The 22,971-nt window shown below is 36.6% G+C and overlaps 1 protein-coding gene across 2 annotated transcripts in view; it reads right to left on the bottom strand.

Annotated features, from left to right (window-relative positions):
- TRIM42 (tripartite motif containing 42) overlaps positions 1-22,176 on the bottom strand; it is a 54,878-nt gene extending 32,702 nt beyond the window's left edge. Inside the window, exons 1-2 of one of the 2 annotated variants that reach the window (XR_012488137.1) lie at positions 21,736-22,176; positions 2,840-3,534 (exon numbers count right to left, since the gene is read on the bottom strand). Coding sequence is in view for 1 of the 2 variants with exons in the window: in XM_074301666.1 (XP_074157767.1) it covers positions 2,840-3,534; positions 21,736-22,079 (1,039 nt within the window). In the remaining variant the exon portion in view is untranslated. The remainder of the gene's footprint in view (positions 1-2,839; positions 3,535-21,735) is intronic. The other variant, XM_074301666.1, reaches the window with a different exon arrangement.
- Positions 22,177-22,971: the final 795 nt, after the last annotated feature.

Here is a 22,971-nt window from a genome sequence, read left to right as displayed (position 1 = left end):
TTTCATGAAGAGTTAAATATGACTGAATAATTACATAATAATAAATAGCCTATTAATATATTAGTAAAAATCTGCTATATATATATATATTTATATATATATATATATATATATATATATATATATATATATATATATATCAGGGACAGTAATAAAAATAGTAATTCTTGTTTTTATGGTGCTTTAAAGAATCAAATACTTTTCCTACAACAGCCCAAATGATTGCTGACATTTCAGTCCACTTGGCAAAAGGGAAGAATTTCAGGGGGAAGATGTTTTGGAGCAAAGAGATTGTCCCATGTTTCAACAAATTTCTGTTAATGGACAAGCCTGGCCCTGGCCATAGGTATTAAAAGATTACATAGTGTTTTGTGCAAAATACTTTGAATATAACATCTCATTTCATTTTATTCTATTGCCAACCCTGTGAAGTGAGTACTATGGCTACTTCTATTTAATAGATGAGGACACTGAGGCTCCAAAAGTTTAGTGTCTTGTTTGTGGGCACACAGTTATTTAGGTTTGTAGGAAGAATTAAAACCTAGGTTCTCCCTGACTACACCCTAACCTAAAATTCTTTCCATTGATAAAAAGATGTTGGGTCTTTGAGGTAGAGGTATAAAGGGAGATGTGACAATAATAAAAACAATAACTGATATTTATATAGCACTCTTAAGATTTGCAAATATTAAATCATTTTATTCTTCAACTCTACAGGTAGATACTGTTGTTATTATCTCTATTTTAGGTTGGGGAAAATGAGGCAAAGTTGAAGTGATAAGTAGGTCCACAGGGCTTTTAAATGTCTGAGGCAGGATTTGCATTCCAGTCTCTCTAACTCAAAATCCAATGTGTGGTCTCTTTCAATATCCAGTGTTTTATCCACTCAATTACTAACTACTACTAACTAGTTGTTAAAGAGGATGCTGAATTAAGGAGGAAATTGTCTTTCATGGTGTGATTTTCCCATTTTAAGGTAATTACTTTTATGTTTTCAAAAAGATTATGGGCTTAAAGCTGAAAGGGCAATCTAGACCAACCCTCTCAAGTTACTGATAGGGAAACTGAAGTCTGACAAAGGTCCGCAAGGTGGTAAGTACAGGCAGGATTCAAATGGAAATCCTCTAACTTCAAATCTAATTCCCCATTCATTAGACTCTGTCACTTTCCTGATTGTCTTGCTCCAGGATCCCTTAATTCCCTGTAATCTCCAGGATCTAATATACATAGATACCCTTGTTTTTCTTTTCAGACCATTCATTACCTGGCTCCTCTCCATCTTTTCAGTCTCTTTACATATTGTTCTGCTGCACACACCCTCCAATGCAATGAAATTAGCCTTCTTCACACAATATTCTCTATACTTTTAATACTGCATCATTTCACTACCTGTCCCCCCATTCTAGGAACACTCTTCCTCCTCATTCATTTCTATCTTCTGGCTTCTTGCAACTAAAGACACATCTTCTACAGGAAATCTTTCCTAGCTCCCTTCTGATCTTTCCTTTGAGAACATCTCTAATTTACCCTTTATATATCTTATATATAGGCAGCTGGGTGCAGCATTGAGCCTGGAGTTAAGATTACCTGAGTTCAAATCTAGTCTCAGACACTAGTTGTGTGACCCTGGCCTTTGTTAGCTTGGTAAAATGGGGGTAATATAACACCTATCTTTCATATTTGTAGAGGGTACCAATTGAGATAGTATTTGTGAAAGTGATTAGCATGAGAATATAGTAGGTGTTATATGCTTATTCCCCTTATTGCACACAGTAGGTATTATAATATATGCGTATTCCTCTTCTATGTACTTAGTTATTTTCATGTTGTGTCCCTCATTAATTTAGGAGCTTCTTGAGGGCAGAGATTGTTCTCACTTTTCTTTTATCTCTAGCACAGTGCCTGGCACATAGTAAACACATGATAAATGCTTGTCGATTATTGATTGTTAATGACAAGGATCTATTGGTATAGAAACCTGCTTTTAAAAAATTGGTCATTAGAAAACCATTTAGTCTACCTTCCAGATGCCTGAATGTTGTGAATCATCTGTTATGATTGACTTTTCCCCTCTACATCTGAATATTGTCTACTCTTTGCCTCAGGCATTTCCAATGCAATTCTTGATTCCTTTTGTCTTTGAACAGAGCATTCCCTGAAAGCGCTATGAGGGCTCCAGACCCCTATTCTACTGACCTATACAGATCAGAACAGGGAATCACTGAAATTTTTATTGATTAACTATAATCCCAGCTCTTGGTTGATTTGGGAGTCATGGGATGGAGGCTTAGAGTAAAAAGTCTAAACACCAGTTATATCTATGTGAAATAGCTTGTTTTGGGCGGATATATCATTTAATAAGTTTTTTTTCATGTTATATTTTAGGCACTTATTGAATGATTGCTGAATGTATGGGTGAATCGATGGGATGAGTGAAATTCATTTGTGCTAATGGAAGATGTTCTTTCCCACCTCTTTTAGCCTCCAATTCACTACGGTCCTTAATGCAAGCATTTCCAGGAAGAGCAAAACAGCTTTAGCAGCATGCAAACATCCCCGGGAAGAATTGGAGGTAGCCTTAGATGCCATCAAAGTCCCAACCCCTGTATTTTATTTATTAGATGAGGAAACTGAGGGAACTTAACAGAGAAGTTGTGATTTGCCGTCGGTCACACAACTAATCTGAGATAGCATTTGAACTCAGCTCTTCCTGGATTCCAAGTCCAGGGAAGCTCTATTCCCTATGTCAGGCTGTCTCCGGGTTTTCTTAGTGCCGAGGCCCCACCCGAGGCCCCATTAGGGAAGTGGGGGATACAGGTGGGCAAACAAAACTTCCAACCTGATTTGAAATTGGCGATGGCGCTGAAGAGAGCCGCGGACAGTTCAGAGCAGGCTTCCACGAGGCTAATGACGTCGTGTCCATCGTGGTAGATGTTCCTGCAAGTTTGACAGAGCAGCTCGTTGTCCTTCCGACAGTATTCGGTGATCTTGTTGTTTGGGTGATAGACGCAGATTTTCTCCTCCTGTTCCTGGCTAGTGGCGTCTACGAAAAGGTGGTCGTGCATCGCTGTTTCCGAGTGGATGTTCTTCAGACACTCAATGCAGAGGTTCAGGCGGCAGGTGATGCAGTGTTTGTAAGCCAGCCGCCGCTCCCTGCACACCTGGCAGTAGGAGGGATTGGTGGCCCTGTCGAAGCGCCAGGTGAGAAAGTCGTGCTGCTGCATATAGCGCCGGGTGAGGCGGCTCCGCAGGTAGTTCTCAGGGAGCACCACCTTGCTGTTGGGCAGGCAGTGGGCCCGGTGGCAGATGGGGCAGGTGAAGATGAAGAAGCTCTCAGTGATGTCGGATGTCTCTTGGATCTTCTGCAGGCACTTCCCACAGATGCAGTGGGCACAGGGTAGTATGTAGGAGTGCAGCCTCAGCTTGCCGCAGGTGGGGCAGACGAGGTGTTCCACCAGGTTAGTGTTTGTTTTAGTGACTAAGGAATCGCAGCTTTCATTCTTCCAGATAGATCTTGCACCAAAGAAACCCCGGCTGAAAGTACAATCATGGAACCATGGTATGTCAGAGACGGAGGGGACCTTAGTCTTCCAGACCATAATCCAACCCCCGAGTTTAACAGAGGAAACAATAAGGAACTTGCCCAAGAGAACACGGGATTCAAACCCAAGTCCTTTGACTCCAAATGCAGTAGCATTCTTTCCACTGCACAGATGTCAGCTCCTTTATTTTAAGGATGAAAAAAATGAAGCCCAGAGAAGGAAGTGGTTTTCCCGAGATCACATAGCTAGCTTGTAGCTGATCTGGGACTAGAATCTTGAGAGTCTATAGAACTTCTTATAGCATATTATGTTGACTCTAGTTAGGCCGTGACCCAGGAAGTATTTATTTTTAATTAGAATAAGAATATAGCCACCCTGTAAGGTAGACTGGAGTCGAGGGTAGGAGTTATTTTTGTTTCTTTGTATCTCCAGTGATTAGCGCAGTTCCTGGCAAGTGTTACTTTTTTGTTGGAATGGATGCTGAGGAATACTAAGTTGCAATGTTGCTTAATATTATAATAGACCGGCATTAGATGAGGGACTCAAATCCAGGTATTGTGCTGCCGAATCCTGTACACTTCCATTGCTCCACATTACCTTTCCTTTTACTAGTTAATATGAGGGTTATTGAAGGAGAACGTGCTATCATTGCCTTTGAGGATTTAATTGAAGGCACTGCTAGGGACCTACTGTACATGAAACATCGAATAAAATGGTAACATTCCACAAAGGGAAAACAATACACACACAGGCAAGTGTAGAGTAATGGTCACTTTATGAGAAATCATGCGTCTACAACATCAACTCCTGTTTCGGAGCCTGGGACAGCCTAGCTGGGGCAGCCAAGTGCCCTGAGGAAGAGACAGGAGGCGGTAAGGGCCAGGCAGTTAAAATCATCACTGCCATCTTGGGCAACATTCCCCCTCTAACTTTAATGGAGATAGCCCAAGACCTAGTGTGCTCAGGGCATTGTTCTTACAAACTAGTCACAGGTCATGTGTATAGAGTACTGTAAAATTTACAAAAGGGCTTCCTTGAAACAACATGTGAGATGACTTATGAAGAAACTGAAGCTCATTCAGGGAGTTTAATGACTGATTCAAGGTTACCTAAATCTTAAACGTAGCTTTGCTCTTGTCTCCCGACTCTTAGATGCCAGTGACCTAAAGATCATTATCTAGTTCTCTCCTTCACTGCTTCTTACTACTCAGGCCACTAAACTGTTGGGATTCTTTCATTTTTGTTTATGTTCAGAACCTAGCACAGCCTTCATTAGGTTCTGCTGCATTGAATTGATTACACTCAGATTGATTTTTCTAATTGCTTCCTCCTCACCCTCATTCCCAATATCTGCTAGTGATATTTTCTCATGACATCTACCTCTTGATGTTCCTTCCTCATTTCTTATCTAAATCTTTGTATCTTTGGAGGATTGGCTCAAGTCTAATATCCACTATGAATTTTTTCCCAACTATTTTGTGAAAAAAGCGACTTGAAGTAAGGAATCTTGGGTTCATATCCTGGCTTTATTACTTGCTAGGTCTGTGATCCTGGGTAAATCATTAACTTCTCTCAGACTCAGTTTCCTCATTTGCAAAATGAGAATAAAAATACAGGCATACTTCATTTTATTGGCTTCACTTTATTGCACTTTGAAGATATTTTTTTGGGGGGGGTATGTGTGGTCTCTCTCTCTGTGTGTGTGTGTGTGTGTGTGTGTGTGTGTGTGTGTGTGTGTCTGTGTATATGCTTAAACAAATTGAAGATTTGTGGAAAACTGCATTGAGCAGGCCTGTTAGGGCTATTTTTCCCAACATCATATGCTCACATCGTTGTCTCTCTGTCACATTTTGGTAATTCTTGCAACATTTAAAATTTTTTCATTATTATTATATCTTTTATGGTGATCTTTGATGTTATTATTGTATTTGGGGTACCATGAACTGAGCCCATGTAAGACAGTAAAACTAATAGATAATGTTGTATATATTCTAACTCTTTCATTGACCAGCTGTTCCTTGTCTGTCTCCTTATACTATAGCCTTTTTTATTCCATGAGATATAGCAATATCGAAATTAGGCCAGCCAATAATCTTACAGTGCTTCTAAGTGTTCAACTGAAAGGAAGAGTTAATTGATGAGGCAAACTTCATTGTTTCAATAAATGAAAATTGTCACTCTGGTCAGCAGCCATCAAGCACTGAGTCAAGACCCTCCACCAGCAAAAAAGATTGTAATTTGCTGTAGATGATGGTTAGCTTTTTTTAAAGCAATAAAATATTTTAAAATTAACATAAATAGATTGTTTTTAACACAATACTATTGTATACTTAATAGACTATAATATAGTATAAACACAACTTTTATATGTACTAGGAAACTAAAAAAATGACATGTATTATTTGCTTTATTGAGGTAGTCTGAAACTGAACCAGATATGAGGAATGCCCATACATGGTAAAGTGGACAGAACTCTGGCTCAAGAATCTGGGTTTGAACACTACTTGTATCACTTTGGAAAAGTCAGTCAATCTTTCCAGACTTCAGTTTTTTCATCTGTAAAATAAGATTGGACTGGATGGTCTTTAAGATGTTTTACAACTCTATAGATCTGTGATCCTAAAATCCTATGACTTTATAACCACCTCAGCTCTAAACTTAGGATCAAGTTGTGATCTTAAATAGAAGTTGTCCTATATATTTCACAGGGTGGTTGTGACAAAAAGCTGTAGAAATCTAAAAGTATTATAAAAATGGGAGATATTATTATTACCACTGCTGATCACACTGTTCTCCCCTTTTTCTGAATTCCTATAGTACTTATAGTATGTACTACATAATTTATCTTTAATCGCTCCCCCATTAGTTAATAGAATGATAGAAATTTTAGAGTTGGAAAAGACCATAAACACTTTAAAGACTCCTGAGGGAGATGATGGCAGCTTCAGATAAAGAAAACCATATGAACTAGGAAGGACCACTGATAGTCAAAATCAGGAAGGGAGGGTAGGATTGTATAAGGACAGAATCTAGGAAAGAAATGAAATACCAGAAATGAGCAAATAGTGATAATATTTCAACAGAAAAACCTTGATGAGCCAAGTCTTCAAGTCCTTCTCTGTAGGTCTCTGAACTAGTTGGTAAGATCTAACTATTGGCATTTGTCCACCTCTGTAAGAGAAGGAATTTGATAATAGCCACAAAACTGGAGCCAGAGCATGCAAGGAAAAAGGGATCCTTTATCTGGATCTCTAATTTAGTGACTGGTAAAAAAGGTACCCAGGAATTCTGGATGAAAGATGGGAGATGGATATGTAGTATAGTCCACCTTCCTCATATCATGGCTCCTGAATCTTTTGAATCTTTTTAGGTACAATATAACTATTTTGAGATAATTATTTTGTCAGTTCATCTATCAATTCTGTATTGCCAGATGAAATAAAGAATACATAATTCCAAAAGCAAAAGCATTTAATTAAAACATGAAAAAATCTTAAAAGAAAAATAGTAAACCCATACTTAGCATCTATACATGAACATGTCCTGAATATCCAGAAGAGTTATAATCTGCTTCTTCAATAGCTTTGATCCCTCAGTATAATGGAAAGGCTACAGTGGCTTCAGGACTCATGATTCCAGTGGTAAATGCTTTGGATGTGATGCCATGTGTTTCCTGGAGTTCTTTGCAGGAGCATCTTGAGACAGTCTGGAAAAGGGATGAAATATCTCACTTCAGTTCTGGAGTCATCAGGACCCACTGTGATTCCTGGTTTTGGAAACACTATGGCACACATTTGCCAGGTTCATTTAAGTTATCCCACTTTCAGGTGTCTTTTCTTCTCTTTCCTTGTTCATGCTACCCACATGACTCCAGAAGCTGTGTTTTTAAAATTGCCTCCCTGAATAGCATTCCCCACTAGAGCCCTTACTCTGTGATAGTATAGGATTGCTAGCCCAAGCAGTGTACAGGAAATGAAATCTTACGGTCATTGGTACTACTACTAGAGGCCTCAAGATTGAAAGAACAATGTTGCTCCTGTTTAACTACATTTAGGAGTGGACAAGGGAGGGACAATGATGAGAGCAGCATTTTTAGAAAGATTATCATAATGTTGGTATGTAGGAAAGATTGAATGGGGTAGAGGCAGGAAATTCAGTTAAAACACTATTGCAGAGGCAGCTAGGTGGCTTAGTGGAATGGCCTCAGACACCTACTAGATGTGTGAACCTGGGGAGTCACTTAATTTCGATTGCCTCAAAAGACAAAACAACAACAACAACAAAACAAACCACTGTATTGCAGTAGTCAAGGTATGAAACGAGGAGGGCCTGAGTTAGAACAAAGCAGTCAAAACAGAAAAGGACAGATGAATGAGATCGTGAAAGAAGGTCATATAAAACTGGGTGATTCATGATAGAAGAGGAAAAGGGAAGAGTCAAAAAATAATTGAAATTTTGAACTTGGTTCAATATTAGGAAAGTGATAGTAACTTGGAGAGGAACAGAAAAATAAGAAGGAACTAATTGGAAAAGAGAAAAGGGTTTAAGGGATACAGCCCAAGATGGTGGAATTAGTAAAAAATAAATTAATTTTAAAAAAGAAAGAAAAGATGATGCATACATTTTTGGAATTATTTTCAATTTATATTTTCCCTAATCTATTGTTTCATTTTCATACCACACTATCCTATATGGATTTCTCACTTTGTCTTCTTCTCCCCTCTTGATGTCATTTTCTGTCTCAAATGTATAGCGTCTCTTCTGTGTCACTTATATGTGGTATAGGGAAAGAAAGCTGTTTGGAGTCAAAACACCTGTGTTTGTTATGGGCTATTACACTTTATAGATGTGAGATTAAATGTAAACCACATCATCTCTTTTTATACCTCAGTTTCCCCATCTTTTAATGGAAGATAATTCTTGCACTCAAAGAATCATGAAGAAAACATTTTCTAAGCTTTTAAGTTCCATATAAATGTGGTAGTTATAATCTACCATTTCAGATTTACTCCATTCTTACTTTTTCACTTATATTTTATATATGTTTCACTTGCTGCTTGTGTTATTCCATTAAATTGAATGAACGTTTTGATATGCATACAACATATACACATATACGTGTATGTAGGTGTACTTGGATGTTTTGTTCCCAGTATAAGCTCCTTAAGGGTAAGAATCATTTCATTTTTACATTTAGAACAGTATTTCATATATAATATATATTTAATAAATGTATTAAGATTCTTAATATGCTGATTATTTAAATTTATTAGTTTATTAATTAAAGCTTGTTAATAAGTTATGATTAGTTAATTTATCCTGATACTGTATGTAGTACCTTGCTGTTTCTCTCTGTGTACTTTCTGTATGTCTGTATTTTGTCACTGTGTGTTATCTCTGTCCCTATTTCTGTCTCTTTGTTTTTGTCTTCCTCTTCTCTCCTTTCCTCTTCTCCTTTTCTCCCTCTTTATATGATAAACAGTAGAGTAGACCAAAAATCACAGCTCTTTATTGAAATGGATATAGTGGCTGGTGGTCTAAGATGTAATGAAGAGTCTGTAATAATAATGACCAAGAAGCTATTTTGGCATATTTTCATATTTGTTCAGTTAAATTTTCATAATGAGGAAAAAAGGAAAATGATGAGGAAAATCATTATAATGTGGTGGAATGGCTATTGAATGTGGGGTTTGAGGACATGAGTTGTCTTCTATTACTTACTAGGGATATGCCCTTTTACAAGCCACCTTTGTGAGACAGTTTCCTTTTCATGTAAAGGAAATAATAATACATGTACTTCTTTATCTCATATGATTATGGTGAAGACTTTAAAGTGCTTTGCTTATAAACAATTGTCTATTTTGTTTTAAGTTGTTATGTATTTGCTAGATATCTTTTTTTTTTTTTTTTTAAAGTGAGCCTTCCTATGTTGCTTATGTGAGAAGTGCAGAGTATAAGGATTACTCTCAGGCTCAGATCTTACTCTTATTGGCATAAAAGCTTTGACCAGCCCATTTTCCAAACTGGTCTGATTTACCTACAGGCCACTTATTGGGAGGGACTCATCATATAATGCTAAACTTAATGCTGATATCCAATTGACCTAACTGTACTGCATTCTCAGAACTTTGGCTCCCCATAAAAATACTCAATATTCCTTCTGCTTTTCAAATATCAGTATGTGTTTGATATCTTTATTCTGCGTGTGTGTGTGTGTGTGTGTGTGTGTGTGTGTGTATGATAGGTAAGGGTGAGGAGTTAGGTCCATAAAAAATGTCTTAGGTTGTTATTGTAGATCTTTTGATCCTCTCCATTTCCACTGTGAATCTTTCCTATTCTGACTTGATATAATGGAATAAAGTATGATTCACTATGAGTAATGCTTGGTTGGTAGTCAAAAGACTGGTGCTTAAATCCTGCCTCTGTCACTTACTATTGTGTGACTTTGGGCAAGTCAATTGAACTCTTAGGGTCTCAATTTCTTCATCTGTGAAATGAGAAAATTGAACTAGATGACTTGTCAGGTCACTTTTCAAGTTTTAAATTTATGATCCTGGGATCTTTTATGGTCTTGAATCCTGTTATCAGCCATTTTAATAAGACTACTAATCTTCCCTCTTAAACTTTTCTTCTCTTTAAGAGCTCTCTGGGCTTCAATACTTGCCTTCATTGAATCTTTTGTTGGGCTATTTCATAAGCTTTTGAAGGAAATTGTGAAATAATTTTATGACAGCTAAAAGAAATTTGTAATCTTACCTAAATTTGGCTCTAACTACTTCATTGAATTAAATTTTTTAAAAATTTATTTCCTAACACAGTCCACATAGTGACTTCCAACCTTCCTATAAGCTCTCAACAAAGGAAATATTCATTAATACCCAATATGTTCGAGGCACTAAACTAGGCCTTGGGGATTAAAAGCCAAAGCATAAAGAATGAAAATATTTCTACTCTCCCTGAGCTTGAAATTACCTTTCCTTCTCATATCATCCACTTTACAAGTTTTATTGTACATTACACAGATATGGTGTAGTAGAGATAAGAATCCTGGGCTTTGAAATAGAATTGACCTAAATTCAAATCCTATCTTTGACACTTACTGTCTATGTGAACATGGAGAAATTATGTAATTTCTTAATATCCCTCAATAACTACATGAAAAGGGCAACTACCCTACAGGAGTTATTTTGAAGATCAAATGAGGTTATGTAAAAAATACTTTGCAAACTTTAAAGCACAATATAACTTCTTATTGTTCTTATTCTTATTGTTCTTGTTCTTGTTCTTGTTTTTCCTTCTTGTTCCTCTTCTTGTTCTTCTTCCTCAATAAACCTTCAACTATCTGCATTCAGGTTTCCATTCCTATGTCTATTGAAACTGTTTTCTATGAGTTTGCCAGCAGTCACCTAATGCTAAATACAATGCCTTTTCTTCATTACTTAGGTGTATTTTCTTCTTGATAGGCTCTTCTGTTTGCTTCAATGTTATTACTGGTTCTCCTGTAATTTCTACAACCAATATATCTTAGTGTCTGTAACTGGTGGTTTTGACTATTCTTCTATTACATTAGTACCTACTGTCTTAAGGGAAAAACTGCAAATTCTTTGACCTGGCATTCAAGATCTCCATATGTTGACCCCAACTGAACTTTGGTGATTATCTTAATGAACTCTATTTTCCAGCTAAACTGAACTCACCTTTTCCCTTATCTCATCTTATATTCTTTTGTCTACAATCATTTGCATACGTTGTCCATACTAGTAAATACTTCTACATTTCTATTTTTTCTTCCATCATGACCCAGATCAAATGCCACCTTCTCCTTTGAAGTTTTCTTTCAATTTCAATTTCTATGGTACAAAGTTCATATAAAAGAAGCTATGGAATAAGATATCTCATTCAGAGACATATCAGTGGAACGGATCTTGTCTAAACTTATTTTACAGATGAGGAAAATCACATTTTTATTCTCTAAACCATCTTTGCAATAGAATCCTTATAATTCTATGGCACAAACCAGCTATTATTACTAAGTCAATGAGAAAAATAGAAATTTCTAAGTAGATTTAAAAATTTTGGTTTGTTTATCTTCTACCTTGAACTGGTAGCCAATCCTTCATACTTCCCCAAGCGTCTCATACAAAGTGCTAGACATATAGCAGTCATACAAAGAAAGATGAATGACTGCATGGAGAGTAGTAAAAGTCAAGCTAAAATATATTTTGTATGACTTCACATGTATGCTAGGTAGGATATTGCTTGCCTTAATGAAAGAGGATAAAGGGAGAGAATTTGGAACTCATAATTAGAAATTAATGTTAAAAATATTTTTAAAAAGTCTAAAACTTTTCACCTGAGAAGGAAAATGAGTCATTACACACAAAGAGAAAGTCAAAGATACAGGGTCCAGAGTGGGAGTCAGAGAATCAGCAAGTAGAATTGAAACATATCATAGAAGTTAGTCTAAACTTTATCCCAAGCATGAATCTTGGATAGAATTTTCCTCTTCCTTTTTAACTTTACTTTAACATTGACGTCATACATTATATATTTCCATATTGATCATGGTGCAAGAAAAGAAATGTCTAGAATTTCCTTGAGAAATCATCCTTATATCTCTATTGGAAGACCTCTAATCTTAGGAAAGTTGCTCTCTTCTGAAAGAGCCCAGCTCACTTTTGAATAGCTTTAACTACTAAAAAGTTATTCCAAAGAACCATTCAGGATGACATAATAGAAGGAAGAAAATACTTCAAATCAAGTTTTGATCAAGGGATCCAAGAAAAAAAATCACAGTTACTCATTTTTTCCAGCTCAGGAGGGCATTGAAAGACAAAGGTATCATGGACACTGGAGATGGGGCTTATGGAGTATGCTGTGTGGAACCTTTTGAAAACTAAACTAACAATTGTATATTCAGGCAAAAAGAGGTCTCAAATGCAATGCAAGGCATTAGGTTTTATTAGGCAGGAATAAATGCCAACTAGTTGCAATGTTGTTCACTCCCTAATTCTGGATCTTAGATTCCAATGCAGACTGTAATATGTAAATATGAAAAATATTTTTAAAAATATGTGATAGGTACAGGAGCCTAGGCTGAGTACTAGTGAGAAGCGAGTATAGAAGCAAGCAGCAGTTGTGTGACTGACTCTGGGAACAAATCTGGATTTCTTATCTAGCCTTGATCCTTGCCTGAAGCCTGCCCCAGGATGGATGGGGTAGGAATCCCCCTAAAAGAGAGAATTTCTAGTTCTGTCACTGAACCAATATAGCTTTCAGACAGTTCTGTCACTGTCAATAGAGCTGACTGTGGCTATCTAGAAGCAGTCTAATGGAGTTTCTGCTAGGGAAATCTCACAGGTATGTGAGCATCAGGATTTACAAGGACACAAAATAGGACCAAGCAAAGTCCAGACAGTCCAGATTCACATTAGAGGCTGACCCTAATATGAAGTTCTAAGTCAAGAAGACCAAAAGAATGGATAAAGAATAGCACCATAAAGAGTTATTACATTAATAGGGAGTCTAAAGACTTAAACTCAGCAGAAGAGAATGACTATAAAATATTTATAAGTGAAATCTCAAAAAAAAAAAGCCACACACACACATATACAACTTAGCTACAAGTTCTACTAGAATTTTTTGAAGATATGAGTGAAGAATTTTTTAAAAGACTGAAAAATGATCTTATCAATGAAATGTGAATGCTATAGGGAAAATTGGAAAAGAAATGAGTGGTATGGAAGAAAACATTCAAAAGAAGATTAGCACAAATGATACATCATCTTTTGTAATAAACAGACTTTTTGAAAATCAAGATGACTCAATGAAACACAAGAAAAAAGTATGAGGTATCACACATAAAAAAAAGCAACTGACTTGAAAAACAGATCAGAGAGATAATTTAGGAAACACTGAAAGTGTGATGGCACACATGTTCCTGTAATCTCTTCCACTGGGCAAATTAAGACTGGTCAATCACTTGAGTACAAGAGTTTTGAGTTGGAATAAGACTAAAGACAGTTGAGTATGTCTGCGTTAAGTACAAGACCAATATGATGTTGGAAGGACCTCCTCCAAAAGGGGAGGTTAGGAAAAATCACAAGACAATCTAAGGAGGCCCAAGCCAGTTGTAATTTAGCCTAGGTGAGTTAGGATGATTCACTTTAAAAACATTATCTTTGACCTATCTGAAAGTCACAAACAAAAAAGGAACCTAGATGTTATATTTCATTAATCCAGATTTCTTACATTCAGAGGGCAAAGTGAAAATATAAAGGATCTATTTGTCACATCCTGAAAGAAATCCCCAAATGAAAACTTCTCTATGGCCCATTCAAAGCTTTCAAATCTAATGGGAAAATTGCTGCAAGTAGTCAGATAGAAAGAATCAAGTACCAACAGCAACAGTCAGAATCATACATGATTTACCAGTTTCCACTATCAAAAAGTAGAGTGTTTAGAATATAGAATTTCCCTAGCAGAAACTCCATTAGACTGCTTCTAGTCAGCTCTATTGACAGTGACAGAACTGTCTGAAAGCTCTATTGGTTCAGTGACAGAACTAGAAATTCTCTCTTTTAGGGGGATTCCTACCCCATCCATCCTGGGGCAGGCTTCAGGCAAGGATCAAGGCTAGATAAGAAATCCAGATTTGTTCCCAGAGTCAGTTAATGAGTTAGAATAATTTGTGCAGAAAACTTAGTATAATTCTATGGGGGGGGGGGAGAGGGAATATACCTTTAGTGAAATAAGAGACTTCCAAGAATTCCTGCCAAAAAGACTAGCCTTATTCGGAAAATTTGAAATACAAACATAGGAGTCAAGAGAAACATAAGTAGTAAATATAAACAAACAATCATAAAGGGACTAAGTTAGAATGAATTATTTCCATTTTGATATGTGGAGGTGCTACATAAGTCTCTTTTATGACTGGTTATTCATCATCACAGAGAGAGTCTAATAATATAGAGGGTCTGGGAGTTGTTTTGTTTTATTTTTATGAAATTATAAAAGAAAAAAAGCATAGGGAAAGGAATACAGTAGGGAAGTAAAAAGAGAGGAAAGGTGGAGGAAATATCTCCTACTATTGGTGTAGGCAAATAAAAGATTATATGAACAAAGAGGAAAAGGAAGGAAGAGCAATGGGCACTTTACCTTCCTTTACTGATCTGATCAAAAAGAGGAAAGAATATACAAATATATATATATATATATATGTATATATATGTATATATATATATATATATATATATATATATATATATATATATATATATATATATATATACGCAATTAGGTAAATGCATTCATTCCACTCAACAGAGAAATAGGAGGGAAAGAGAAGAAAGAAGAATAGGGAATGAAAAGGAACATATATTAAGGGAAAGAGAAATCTTAAGCAAAATAAATTCTAACCAGGGATGGCGAGTCATTAATATTTAAAAGAAAAGAATGAAAGGATACAAATCTATGAATGATCTCCTGGTGATGAAAAAGAAAGAGGCTCAAAGGAATAGTTGCATATTGCATCAGACCTAGTACTAGTACTGGTATACTCCTTTATCTCACCATATTCTTCTTCTGTGTGAAGAGGGGGTAGAAAATTTATCATGAAAATGACAAACCATAATGCCAAAGGAGTTGTGATAAAACATGTTGCTTAGCCACAGCAAGAGAGGGGATGGAATTGGGATGCAGATTGAAATACATATTTTTGGATATGGTCAATGTGAGAATTTGTTTTTCTTCTTTTATTTGTTAAAAATATTTTTGCTTTTCTTTCCTTTTAACAGGGATGGTAAGAAAGGAGGCTAATTTTTTCAATTAAAAAATTAAAAGATCAATGTAGAAAGAATGAAGAAGAAAAAAAAATCACTAGGAAAAAACCTTTGCAACAAGTTTCTCTGATAAAAATTTAATTTCTAAGATATATAAAGACAATTTAAATTTATAAGGATATAAGCAATTCCCTTTGGCTCTTGAAGACCAGTGATAAAGATTTTATCTACTTTCTGACAAAGAGGTGATGTATTCAAAATGCAGAATAAGAGATGTTCTATATGAACAATATGGGAATGTGTTTTGTTTGAGTATGCACAATTCTTTTTACAAAGGTTTCCTTCCCCCTCCCCCAATTGTGGGGTTGTGTTAGATTAAGATAGAAAGTAAAATGCGTGTTCATTTAAAAAAAAAAAGAAAAAATAGTTTTTCCTTAGAATTCTTCCAAATTCTCCTCATGGCTTCTAATCATTAGATCTAATCTTCTTCAATAGGTCCAATTAATTGAAGAAAAGATACCCCAACAAGAGGTAGAATGGGATCAGAATTTTATGTTTCAAAATATATATTTTCTGATTGTTGTGATATTTGCATTGGGACAAAATAAAGCATTGTCAGATGCCTGCTAATAACTTATTCTCACCTGAGATCAAAGGAAATTAGAACTTCAGTGAAGAATCTTTATGCAACTACATTACAATAACCGTCCAGATATAGGCATCTTGAAGTTGGAATTATCAGTGGAAGCCATACAGAATCTAAGATTTTATATTTAAGAGGTATTGAAAGTGAGGTAGCTGTTTCATTGACTTGTGGGGGAATGTACCATGTTTGTGTTTCTTCTAAAGGTGCATTATGTGTGAACTTTTCCTTGCTACAAATGAAGGGAAATGGGTTAAAAGAACCCTTTTATTTAATGAACATTATTTGATAAACCTTTTGATTTATTAGGATGAGCCATTCCTAGGATAGGTAGAAGAAATGATTCAAAAGGAAGATGATGAAGATTTTGAAGACTGAGAAAGTAATTCAAACAAGTGTCAACAGTTTGGAGAGTGAAAGAATTTATTACAGGAAAAAAAACAATAGTAGCTCACATTTGTTTAGGAATTTAAGACTTGAAATACTTGTTTTTTTCACAACAACCCTGTACAATAGATAATGTAAATATTTATCCATGTTACAGATGAAGAAATCTAAAGATCAGAAAAGTTAACTTGCATAGGGTTGGAGTTGGGATTCAAACCAAAGGCTTCTTTCTCACATGGAGACTAGTGTCGGTTATATTACACTTCAAGATTTTTGCTGTGGATTTTATAAAGTTGTACTTTCTGAGGAGGAGGGTTTTTCAGAATGATAAGGATATACAGATGCTAAATGTTAAGTGAAAATCTGTTCCTCACTCATAAAAAATACTACTCATTGTGGTATTTAGTATATAAAGGGAGCTAGATATTAATGAGAAATGGCAAATTGGAAGGTATGTAGTTTCTTCAGGGTGTAATATCTGGTAGATGGCAAAACTTGGGCTTGCCAAACCCGAAATTGTGATAAAGTTCTTGTGATAAAGTTCAAATGAAATATACCACTAAAAGAAAGCTGGGGAAAAAATCTATAGGTGCTATGACTTTTTGGTCAGGGAACTGAAGGTCTTGGGGACACAAGTAGTAGTTACATTACTAGCTTCAATCAAAAATAGATATGTTAAAATGGAAAGGAATATGATAAGGAAACAATAATGGATCCTTAATCCATTAAGGAGATGCCTAGAGACTTAAATCTGGAATAACAGGAAGAAAATAGGATTGTTTTAACAATTCCTGAGAATAAGCTAGTTTAGTGTTCCCATCAATAATAGCTAGCCTTTCTATAACCCTTCAAAACTTGAAAAGGGATTTACTAAAGTTACCTTATTTTAATCACACAGCAATCCTGTGAGGCAAGTGCTATTACTAACCTCATTTTATGGATGGGAAAGTTTATGCAAACAAAATGAAACTTGACTACAGTCACACAGCTCACAAGTTTCTGGAGCTGTTATTTGAACTCAGATTTTCTGAACTAAAGGGCCAATGTTCTATCCATTCATTACACCACTTAGCTTCTTCACTAGAATGGATTCTAGACTAATCCATTCATTTTATAAGTGAGGAAATAAAGAGAAAGGTTTGGTGATTTGCCCAGGATTATATAGTTATTAAACATAAGAGGCAGGATTTTAATTCAGGTTTACTGACTATAGATCAATACTCTATGTTCTCCCCTTGCCTCTTCCCTTACAAAACTAGAAATATGGCCAGTTCTAAGATGAAAACAATGCTGCAAAAGGAAATATTTAAAAGGACTTGAGCCTTTAAAATGAAAATAGTTTTTCATCTTTTTTTTTTTTTAGTAAGGCAGAAGTTTATTCTTATTTTCCCCCTGGACCATAGTTAAAATAATGAGTTTTTGGTCAAAGATAGATTGCATCTAATGAGATTTTATATATGTATTAGTCTGGTGAAATAAAAATTTATTGAGGAAGGCTTTAAAATGAGTTCATATAGAAAGAGATAGAAGGTAAGGTAAGAAGGAATCCTATTGATAGGCATTATTTGAAGATTGTCCCCTTGCATGATCTTATTGATTTGTGGTGGACACAGTCTAATCATCATGGTTTTTAGTTTTGGGGGTGGGGTAAGGACTGGAAGTCACTTTTAAATTGCCTTTCAGAATAAAGAGAATTACAGTAGTCTTCATTAATGTCTATTTGCAGGGTTTAGAAGATGAATGGGAGAACAGATAATGAATGTAGGAGGGAAAAGAGGAAGAAAGGAAAGAGTAAGAGAAAGCAAGGAAAAGCAAGAGAGGGGAGAGAGCTAGAGAGTGAGAGGTATAAAGAGACAGAGAAATGGGGAAGGAGGGAGTGAAAGAATAAAAATAAGGAACATCAGAGGAAGAAAAAAAGAGAATGAAAATCAAGATAAAAGCAAGGAAAGGGAATCAAAGAGAAAGAGTTTAGTTTTATAGAGAAAATACACTTATCTGTTTTTGTACTCAAAATGGACATCCTAATGAATGAGGACATTAGTGGCAAATCCAAAATCATGAGCTATACAATCCTGAGAACACTTCTCTGGGAGGTATCTTTGTCATATGCCTACAGCCTCCCAACATTAGTCAGATTAATCAATAGCCACCAGAAAACAGGCAAAAGATAGAATATCCACTTGGGAATTCATTGTTTTTATCACTCAAAGGGTACACAGAAACATTAATCTCTGACCATTCTGAAGAACAATTTACTCAGCTCAGTCAGTAATCAGGAATCCTGAATTTCAAATCATCAGCACGATCTTGAAACATGAAGAAGGTAGTTTATCTGTAATGGCCCTTGATATGCCTTTATTTCTGTTTTTAGTGGTAGGCTAATAGGGTTTCAAAACTGGCAATGTCCTTCTATTAAAGGGAGAAATAGCCTGATAAATTCTAGGTTTATTCTTTTTCTAACTTTTTTAATGATTTATTACATACATTTGACTGTTCTTCCCTCCCTCCCCCAACCAGAAGTGTTTCAATTTTAAAAGAGGATTCTGAATTCTACCCATTGAAGTAGCATCAGAGGGGGATGCTTCTCTTCTGTTCCTCAAATCACATCTCTTAGACAGCCACCCATACTGTGAAAAGAGGCAACTGAGCTCTTAGAAATCCTATAGCTGTGAGCTCCTGCCTTTATCCTTCATGTTCTGGAGAAGCTTCAACACAGATGAATCATAACTCAACCACCATATCTGACCCTTTTCTTACCTTCCTTTTCAATCATTTATTCATACTTTAATGTTATGGGATCTCTCTACCATTGGATCACCACTAGGTGTTCCTTCTTATTATCTGTGATTTTTGTCTATATACTTCCATAAATTCTCCATAGATACTATGCCCTTCATGAAAAAAGATCTTCTAAGACTTTTAATATTTCATATATACTCATGCAATATTCAGGCCATCTATATATTAAACTGGTATTAAAAAGGTGGATTTCAATACCAGGTAACAATTTGAAAGTGCTATGCAGTTACCCATATGCAACATATTTTACTCTTCTCTCATTCCATTGTGTGTTCAGTTGTTTTCAGTCATGTCTAATTCTTTTGGCCCCATTTGGGGTTTTCTTGGCAAAGATATCAGTGTGACTTCCCATTTACTTTTCCAACCCATTTTACAGATGAGGAACTCAAACCAGACTAAGTGACTTGGTTAGGGTCACACAGCTACTAAGTGTTTGAGGGCAGATTTGAACTCAGAAAGATGAGTCTTTCTGGCTTCAGACCAACACATTCTCTACTAAATCACATAGCTGCTCTTATTCAGTTGTAGACCTAGTTTATTGTCCATCTGCATTCAGTGCCTTCATGAGATATAGGTACTAATATACTAACCCAAGTGTTGCCCATCCAACTATATGCCCTAATAAGGACAACACTTGTTCTTCCTTTTTTTTTTTTCTCTGTGTGTGCTAATTTCTTTTAAATGCCCATGAAATCTCACTGAGAAGGCCCTTGATATTATTGACCCTTTATTGATATTTGATAGTCCAAAACATGGGACTAGGTATGATAGGTAAGACCAAGCAGCTTAAAATTTAGATGGAGAGAAATTTGTGCGCTTAACACAATTAGATGTTCTCCAAAGTTGCTCTTCAGTATCCTTAATACATTAAAAATCAAATCCAACCCTAATGCTAGAAACTCTGCAGTTAGGTTTGGGGATCAATTATTTAAGACACAATTCTCCTACATAAGTGTCTTTAATGTTTATTTAGAAAATAATTGCCAGATGGGCTCAGGAGGTTGCATAAATGAATCAATCACAAGGGGATAGTCTTCCCGGTTCTTTCTCCCCTTCTTGTGAAGACCCTGAATGAGGAATGAGACATGCAGAATTTTTGCTTTCTCCTCCTATAGAGATAAATAGTGTTTACTCCATTCCCTAGTATTGTGAGTGAAGGAATGGAAAGGTTTGAAATTGTGGGAGGTGAGGAGATTTGCTAAGTGAACATGACAGGGACAAGTAGAAAACGGTTGATCACTCCCATCTTTTTACTGGCTGGGTGATAATCACACAAAGCCTATGGGATGAGAAGTGGGGAAATGGAAGGAAAGTTGAGTCAGTAGTGCTGTTATGAAGATGGATATAATAGAACCTTAGGATTCATCTAATTCACATCTAGTTCAACCTTCTTGTTTTGAAGATGAGGTAACTGGAGCTTAGAGAAGTATGTTGACCAGTGTTAGTGTCATGAATTGTAAGTCAAACCCAGATCATCTGTGCAGGACCCTCTCTTCTACATTTAGAATTTTATGTCTCTAAGATCTTTTAAAAGCTTTTGAAACCCAAATTTTGGCTACTCTGGGATGTATCTCTAAAGCATTTTGAACATTGTTCCTGTGGCACTAAATGCTCCCAACAATTATGTTGAGTCTAATGATTTGCTTTTATGTCACAAAGTGGGAAAGACTTAATTTTCAAATAGAAACATTAAAGTTATGATTATTTAATTGAATACTTTTGGCATACAAGACATTTTCTAGAAAATACAAGAAATCTAAGGCATTAAGCTTGCGTTAGAGCACATTCTATATTTTGGCTGGAGAGACAAAATATAAATATACAAAAACAAAACAACATTAAAAATGGATGCCACTGGTAAGATAAGACAAAAATTCCAATATATTTGGAATCAAAGGGCCTGGATTCAACTCTTGTTTAGTGACTACTGTATTACTTTGGGCAAGTAGAATAACTTTTCTAGGCTTCCTCGAATTTCTCATCTGTGAGATGAGATTAGATAACTTGCCATTTAAAGCCTTTTAAACTTCTAAACTTGATGATCCTATAAAATTTGCAGCACATTAGAGGGGTTTGGGCTTGCTTCTTTGCATAATCTTGGGCAAGTCACTTCCATCTTCCTGGGTCTCAGTTTTCCCCATATGTAAAATGAGAGATTTGGATTACATTGACCACCTTTAAGGTCTTTTCTGACTTGAAAGTCTGTCTCTCAAAGGGGAGAACGGTGCAGCCTTGGATGGTGTAGCGAGACTTCATAGAGGGGAAGGAACCAGAGCAGGTCCTTAAAGGAGAGAGGCCAACTTGGAAGAGTGATGCATTTGCTAAGGAGAGAGCAGTAGGGAAGTGTCATGATTTCTAAGGCGGGGAAAGTCATGGAAGGGAAGTTGTTTATGAAGCAGATCCTGGAAAGTTTTACACAACTTCACATCTGCCTTCTCAATGAAAGGGGGAAAGGAGGGAAGGAGAGAGAATTTGGAACTCAACGCTTCCAAAACAAACGTTAAAAATAACAACATGACAGATTTTCGGGAGGCTAGCCTGCAGATTATGCCTCCCCCTGCACCTAGGTTCCCAGGATACTTACTGGAGGCGAGGGAAAGGTTTCTGGTAGCAGCACCGGGACTCGTAGTAGTGGCAGGAGGACCGGCCCCGGGGACACACGCAGCAGCACTTGCAGACTGGGTCATTGGCGCAGGAGCAGCAGCACCAGTGGCAGTTGGGAGTGTCGGAGCAGGTGCAGTGGCAGCACTGGCAGGTCCCATCGTCATCATATGGGCAGGGGAAGCACGTGCAGTTCCTTTCTGTGGTGAGAAGAAACCTCATGCAGAGGCACATGCATGACTTGGGCAGAGCCCTCTGCCATGGGCAGCATGGAGAGCAGAAGCATACTGGCTCCTCTGAGGACCAAACCTGGTTGGTGACTTCCATGGGTGGTTCATAACGTCCCCCTGTGCAGAGGCTGGCTTGACAGCACTCTCTGTGTCTCCAGCGATCAGCCCTTTGGTGCCTGCTGTTACAGGCTAGGGTACCCAGGCACAGCCTGGCATGTGCCTAGGTAAGACTGAGTTCATTGCTTATGTCACAATGCCTCTCTTCCCTCTTTCATTCACCTCTCTGTGGGGCTGCAGGTAGGTACTTTCTTCCCACATGGTCAGCCCTGGTTAGTAGGGCTGCAGGCAACAAAACACCTGGGGATCTTTTGCTCTCACCATGTAAGGAGTGAATCAAAAAGCTTGGTTCTGTTCATTCCTCCTCAGGTGTAGGCCTGAATTTCAGGTAAAATATCTCTGGATGCCATGTGAGGCAACCTGGACCTATGACTTAATGAAATGAATGTCTAGACTCCCCATGTGCAGAGTCACATGGCATAGAGGGTGCCTAGTTCCTGGCCATCAAGAGCTAATCATTTCAGTTCCCTGGGCCTCAGTTACTCATAAGTAAAGTAAGGAGATTGGACTAGATCAGGAATTTTTTCTTTTTTATTTTATTTGTGTGTGTGAAAATAATTATATCTATAATTATGTATGTAATTTACATACATGCACATATGTATTTATATACTTATGTACACATATGTACAGATATGTGCATATATAATTGTGTGTTTATACAGATATGTATATATGCTTGTATATATGGGGTTTTTTGGTATATATATGTGTGTGTGTATATATGTGTGTGTATATATATATACACACACATATATATATACACACACACATATACGTACAAGTTCAGTTACAGTAAGTAAAAAACCTCTGATTTGGTCAAACTCTCATTTGAATAGGAATTCTCTTTTCAGCATTTTAGACAAGTGGTC

This window comes from Sminthopsis crassicaudata, chromosome 3 (genome assembly GCF_048593235.1).
Source record: "Sminthopsis crassicaudata isolate SCR6 chromosome 3, ASM4859323v1, whole genome shotgun sequence".
Classification (NCBI taxonomy): Eukaryota; Metazoa; Chordata; class Mammalia; order Dasyuromorphia; family Dasyuridae; genus Sminthopsis; species Sminthopsis crassicaudata.
Note: the sequence above shows the minus strand (reverse complement) of the source record. Positions and strands in the feature narration are given on the sequence as shown.